The 7207-nt window shown below is 31.2% G+C and overlaps 1 protein-coding gene across 1 annotated transcript; it reads left to right on the forward strand.

The window, feature by feature from the left end:
- Nucleotides 1-2448: 2448 nt before the first annotated feature.
- On the forward strand, nucleotides 2449-3720 carry LOC105119993 (NADPH:quinone oxidoreductase-like). The gene is made up of 3 exons (XM_011018188.1): nucleotides 2449-2665; nucleotides 2773-2964; nucleotides 3278-3720. The coding sequence occupies exons 1-3, from the start codon at nucleotides 2572-2574 to the stop codon at nucleotides 3580-3582; spliced, it is 591 nt and encodes a 196-aa protein (XP_011016490.1). The 5' UTR covers nucleotides 2449-2571; the 3' UTR covers nucleotides 3583-3720.
- Nucleotides 3721-7207: the final 3487 nt, after the last annotated feature.

Genomic DNA, 7207 nt, shown 5'->3' on the forward strand with positions numbered 1-7207 from the left:
GTAAAACAAAACAAAAATTCATAGCCAACCTCAAATTTGCATAAAAATGCTTTTCAGTCCACCTGATTTTCTTTTTCTTCTTTTATGATTTTTGTAGCTTTTAAAATTTCCTATTAGTTTAAATATTTATTTTATTCATTTTTCTGTTTTTAGTTAGTTTAAGTTATAGAATAAAAGGTTTCTTGAAAGAAAAGGCACATTGTTAATTGATAACATTACAACAACCACAATGACTAATTTTCATGTTAATAAAAAAAGTTATATAATAGTAGTGTTTTTTTTAATAAGCATGTTTGAAAAAATAAATTAGTGTTATTTAGATGTTTTTTATTTGATTAATTTTTATATTTTTTTTAGTGATGTCGAGTTCATAAGTGGTTATGCACACTAGAAATTTTAATTAAGGTCATGCACAGGGACTAGCTTGAAAAGCCCTATTAACTAGGCCTATTTTTTTTTTTTTGATTAATGTGGGTGTCCGGGCCAGCTTACGCGCACCACGATTAATCCCACGGTCCACTGGACATCCTGCAAGCCTCAGTGAACAGGTTAGGCACCGCGGGGGCGACAGGCGTACCACACAGCAAGGAGCTAGCAGAACCAGGAAGGACACCACTTGCCAGCCCCACTCCCACTGGGACTCGAACCGAGGTTCGAAAGAAGGCGAGCAGTGCCTTACGCCACTGAGCTACAAGCTGTTTGGTAACTAGGCCTATTCTAAATGGTTAGGCGTGCTGCATAGCTTGCTTTTGTTTTTATCTAATTTAAATTTATTTTATTTATAATTAATTAATTAAAATATGTTAAATTATTAAATTAACTAAAAATATTTTTTAGATATATTTTTTTAATTAAATATCATTCAATTTTTATTTTGTTTTTTTTAATACCAATAGTAGTTAATTTAAATGATTTAGTACATGCTTTTCTCAAACAAAATCTCAAGTCTGAACTGTATATATAAATCAAGTATATTATTATTTGAAGTGTTTTATTTTTTAGTTCGTTGATTAATTTTTTTCTATATTAATAAGTCAACAGTGTTTATAATTTAAGTTATAAATACGACAGGTTAGTTTGAATTAACTTAAATTAATTAAAAATATTATAATTTTGATATTTTAAAATAACAATTTTTTTTGAACATATCAAATTTTTATTTTAAAATTAAATTTTTTTTTGGAAATAGAAAAGGAATAGTAATGCATATACATTTTTTTTCATATTCAAATAAAATTTTGGTTGGTGGCACAGCACATCACAAGCTAGTTATCTTATATACATGTACATAAACAATATCACAATAAACATAAAAAAAAAAAAGTCAATCATCTTGAATCTACATAATGTTTTATTTTATTATTTATATTATTTATCAAAGAAAAAAATTGTTTTATTTCTACATAGCACTTCAAATCAATTTAAGAAACCGCTTTCATAACAATTGCTCCATCACCATTATCCATTCACTATTATTTATCACTAACTTATAACCGGTTTGTATGTTAATCAAGAATAATTTTTTTTCATGAATAATTCCAAAAGTATATTTTCCACATTGATATACTGCATACGAGGGAATTTAATAGCCTTGAATTTTTTTCAAAAAGAAGAAGAAGGAACATCCTCCTCAATTAGGGAAAAAAAAAAAAAAACTCCCCTTAATATTTATGACCACGACAACTACATTATTATTATTTAAACTTTTTGCATTTATAATATTTTTTTAAAAATATTTTTCTAATTAATTTTTTAAAAATATAAAGATTTATCAATTTATAGTTTTTAAAATTTTAGTCAAATTACAATTTTCCTTTCTGTTAATTGCTATAATTCTTAGGGAAGATTCTTAAACACCTCCTTATGCTAATAATAATCAAACATTTTATTTTTTTAAACAATATTTATAAATATAGATAATTATAATCTTATTTTTGCAATCTTAATTTCATTTAAATACAATCAATAACTAGATGATAGCATAAGAAAAAGACAGGTAATCTTTTTGAAATAATTTATAAGTGAAAAATTGAACATTCAAACAAATCACCATAAATACTTATTTTAAAAAATATATATAAAAAAGGAAAAGAAAAACTCAATAAAGTGATAATTTTGCAATATGATAAAATAAAGAAAATTATTTATAGGACGTGTAATTATAATCAACCAATTAGAAAGTATATATATAAGAATACAATTAAACAATTATAGAAATAAACTACAAATTTTAATTCTTTGAAATTCTTAATTTTATTCTTTCATTTGGTATTTAATCTTTTCTGTAATTGGTGATTGTATTGAATGAATTTCAATTCAAAATATAGATTTGTTTTCTTAATAAGTTTTTGATAATTTGAGTTTCCTAATCTTTATTTTTACATCTCTAGAAGACCACTCCATTTACCATCACTTAATTAAATACAACGAGTCTTGATGCTAAAATCTTGCTAGTGGCATGACTTGACATCTCCCAGGTGAAGTAGCATCCAATCCAAGAGTAGCATCTTATCATCTGTACCTCCTCTCCCCTCTTTCCAAGCAAAGACACCGAGAGAGAGAGAGAGAGAGATGGAAGCAGTGGCATCCAAACCAGTGATCAAAGTCGTAGCCGTTTGCGGGTCTCTACGTAAAGGCTCCTTCAACCGTGGCCTCCTTCGTTCTGGTAATTAAAACAGTCCCAGTTTTTTCTCATTGCATGTCTGTCATTTTACATGTACAAATTTGGAGTCTTGGTTTGATTTTTGAGGCGCGGTTTTGATATTTTTGCAGCAATTCAGATAAGTAAGGATTCGGTGAAAGGCATGGAGATTGAGTACATAGATATTTCACCACTGCCAATGCTAAACACTGATCTTGAAGTTGATGGTAATTTCCCACCTGTTGTTGAAGCTTTCCGGCAGAAGATTCTTCAAGCTGATAGTGTCCTCTTTGCCTCGCCTGAGTACAATTATTCCGTCACCGGTACGGTACCCTTCTCTCTCTGTTTTTTGTACTAGTACATGTACATGAATACATACATAAACACACACAGTGCGCTACATGTATGAGATGGTATCGACAATTTTTGGGACTAGCATTTACCTGCATATGAGCTCATAGGAATCTGTTGAACTCGGATTTTTACTCATCGGGAATCTGTTGAACTTGGATTTTTACTCACCGGGACTGGCCATAAAGTGCTTTATTTCAGACTAGGAAAGTTGAGTTGAATGATTTCATCTTACTCAACGATTAGGATTTTGATCTACTGTTACTTTTTCCTCCCATTTGCTAGCACCTTTGAAGAATGCAATTGACTGGGCATCTAGACCACCAAACTGCTGGGCTGACAAAGCTGCTGCCATTGTAAGCACTGGAGGAAGTTTTGGTGGTGGGCTAGCACAGTACCATCTTCGCCAAATTGGAATTTATCTTGACCTTCATTTCATCAACAAACCCGAGTTTCACTTGAATGCATTTGCACCTCCAGCAAAATTTGACAGCAATGGAAACTTGATTGATCCACAGTCTAAGGACAGACTGAAGGAAGTTCTTTTAAGCTTGCTTGCATTCACTTTGCGACTCAAAGGTAACAGCTAAAGTAATCTGCCATTAGAGTTTTGTCATGTTGGTTTTTCACCTGTCCGGTCTTTTATTCCGTGTGTAATGTCGCGTTTGGGACTCAGACTCTCCAACCATGTGCTAATATAACATTCAAGGTATTTTCAGTTTCTCAGTTTTCTGCACTATCTTAGGCATTTCTTTGGTCTTAGAGTAGTATATCCCTTCACTATTAAGTTCTCGTGGCTCGTCTAATTCAAATGTAGAAGCTTTCATGGGTATATAAATAACGAATAATAAGCATAATGTGCACTACGGACAAGAAGAATAATGCCTCCTTGTGATGCCGATCCTGACGAAAATATTACTGGAGAGATTCTTGCGCCAAATCTGAAAAAAAAAAATGTTCCAAAAAGGTATCATAGGAAGAGGTTGTGGAATTTTTCTTTTTTTGTGCTTTTTGTGAGAGATGTCATTGGCTATCCACGGATCATTATTTTTAGCATGGCTGTTAAACCTACTCAAATTGGTTAATTGAGTTGGAAAATTTAAGATTCCAAGCATAACAGGTTGGGTTTTTATTCTAACGATAATAAATATTGTTCAATTAAGATTTTAATAATATAGTTGACTTGATTAAACGAATCCAAATTTAATAGAATCAATAAGAAAACAAAAGAAAAAAAATTGGTATCTTTCAAATAAAAATTGTTGACCTAGTGATATATATATATATAAAAACCTTTTTCTTTTATTTTTTTGGATGTTATTTAATTGGGGATGATAATTATGTTTTTTTTTTTTTGTGGCCGGTTGTGTTTGATGCCGGCAACGATAGGGCATCGATCCTTTGTATGAAGGATGAAGGTAGGAATTCTCTTGGTGGAGATTTAATTCACTTGACCACCTAGGACCACAGAAATGACTATATTCTTGGGAACATCTTGGCCCACCTTATTTAATGGAAACCTTGATGCAAGCTTGCAACTGTAAGAGCACCGTTCTGAATATAATTAAGAAGAGAGACATGATGCGAGCTGAAATCAAGAAGAGGTGGTGAGTCCTCTTCAGAGATGCTTTCTTCCCCACCGAAAGGCATTCATAATGGCATCTTCCTTGTCATACATATGATCGATACTCGGTGCTATCCACCATTCTGAATATAACCCGACTAATTCGTGTTGTGTAGTTATATGAACGACAAGTCAAGTTTCTTACACGTATAATGAGGTTATATAGAAAATGGGGACATTGATACATTTGGTCCCTCACTATTAGTTATTGTGCACACTGTTCCCTTGCTATTTTATTACTGTTATCTTCTTATTTTCATTCATATTTTTTATCTTATTCTCGTAACTGAACTTGAATGACGAGTTTAGTAGAATTAACTAGTTTGATAAGATTTTTTTAATTATTTTTTTTAATTTTATTATTTAATATTTTATTGATTATAAATTAATTAGACTTCATAATTTATTTTTATTTATTTCTTATAAAGTTATTCTAATTTCATGAACCATGTCACGAGTTTAGTAAGTTAATCCAAGTTAACTCGAATTATTTTTTAGTTTATTTTTTATAAAGTTATTTTGATCTTTTGACTCAAATTACTGGTTTGTTAGATTAATCTGAATTATTTTTAATTTTATTTTTTAATATTAAATTAATTAAAAACTAAAAATTATTTTTTATTAAAAATACAGAGTAAACCAACATCCTAAATAATGCTCTCTAGATGTGCTTGATTTTTCTTTTGGGATTCTCAGTTGATTGATTTTCTTGGAATTTACGTGACGTGACAAAGGCAAAAACTATATTGACATTTTAATCTTAGTATATTTAAGAAGGGAACGTTTATTTTATTTCTCTACAAGTGTTCGTGCCACAATAAATCAAAATTACTAGGATGCAATATTCCTTTTGCCATCCTTAAGCCCCATTTCTTCGTGCTGTTTTCCCCCAAAGAAGATTATTCCTTTCTCTAAGCAAAAGAAAGGGAGTAGAACTCCTAGCTGGTTGTGCCCTTAGTCTCCGAGTAATGAGTGCTATCACCTTAATATATGGAAGTTGAGTCGTGTATTTCTATTACCTTATTGATTTCGGGTTATTGTAAACTGCATCTGTACACATAAAATTAGAAAAACAGAAGAAAAATGAGCGTAAATTTTAAATAAATTAACATAAAAAAATCATATAATTAGAATTTGAAATTAACCTAATTTATGGGAGTGCGAAATACGTGTTTCCTATAAAATGTTCCGTCTTAATTTAAAGCATATAATTAAACTTTTTTCAAAAGGTTAGGACTAAAATATAAAATTTCCGTAATTTGGGAGTGCGATAGTCATAAAATTGAATTTATTGACGCTTTACCTTGTGATAAAATTGATATTTTAACGCTATAGGCTTCAAGCTAATCTTTTTCTAATTTTTAAGTAGAGCTTTTACTAGAGTTGAATAGTGATTGTGCCAAGTTTATTACCTTAATATAGCTAAATGCAGCGGCTAAATTAGGTCAAGTTTTGAAATTCTGACCTTTTATTTTGCAGGCTAAATTTAGTTTTTTTTTTTTTTTTGAGGGAATCATATAGGTAATTGAACTATATATTGACCGAAGAGGCAATCCATAACCATACCAAGAAGTGGCAAAGTGTACTTAAAAAACCATGCACGTTTACATTCTTCGTTCTCGTTACTGGCAAGTTAACAAAGAAAGAAACAGATTTTGAGCAGGAAAAAATGGCGACAGTGGCAGAAGATTCTGTGATCAAAGTTGCAGCTCTCAGTGGATCCCTTCGCAAAGCTTCCTATAATGAAGGCCTCATCATTCGAGCTGGAATGTTTTTCTTCTGTACACATGCACGTTAGGATTATCATTCGGCGTCGTGGAAGCCATGCATTTGTACTTTCTGCTGTCATGGCATGATAGCATTCCATACAGTACCCAGCCATGCTTTAGAATTGCGACTCGGGATTTTCTTAAACGTCATGGTGACAAATGGTAGTAACATACGAAATTCTGGTTTGAAAAATGTAGGAAATGAAGTTCGGAAATTTGTCTGGTATTGTTCAAGAACATTATAAAAACCAGTTTTGAGAAAAAAATTATATGATTCCAAGAATAAATATTAATAGTTACTTCATCATCTATAAGAAGATTTTCATAACTATGGAAATAGCCAAAAGAATTTAAGAAAAAAATGTGAATAAAACAATGAAAGATGGATATAAAATGGATGCCAAATGCTCTTGTGCTGTTATTTTGTATGGGCCAAGCCCCATTGCACTGTACTGGGCTTGCCTTAATTGCTTCCTTTTTCGGCTATGTTGTTCGTCCCCATTTCTTTAGTCTAAGCATTCTTAATGGTACTGGAGCTCCATGCAGGGCTCAATCCATTAAATAAGAATTCCTATTGTAAAATCTCATGACTCATAATCGAGTGATTTTTTTCTAATTTCATGAACAAATGACCAGAAATAAACACCTTAAAATCTCGTTAATGTCTAATCTCTTAAAACATACTAAAACATATTTTAGTTTTAAGGGATGATAAAAGATGATTGATTATATATGGCAGCAACCGAGCAGATTGCATAACTGGCATGGAAAATCTTCCAATAGATGTTGAAACTTACCTGCAAAAACTTCTTAAAGGCACCC

This window comes from Populus euphratica, unplaced genomic scaffold (genome assembly GCF_000495115.2).
Source record: "Populus euphratica unplaced genomic scaffold, PopEup_1.0 scaffold4269.1, whole genome shotgun sequence".
Taxonomy (NCBI): Eukaryota; Viridiplantae; Streptophyta; class Magnoliopsida; order Malpighiales; family Salicaceae; genus Populus; species Populus euphratica.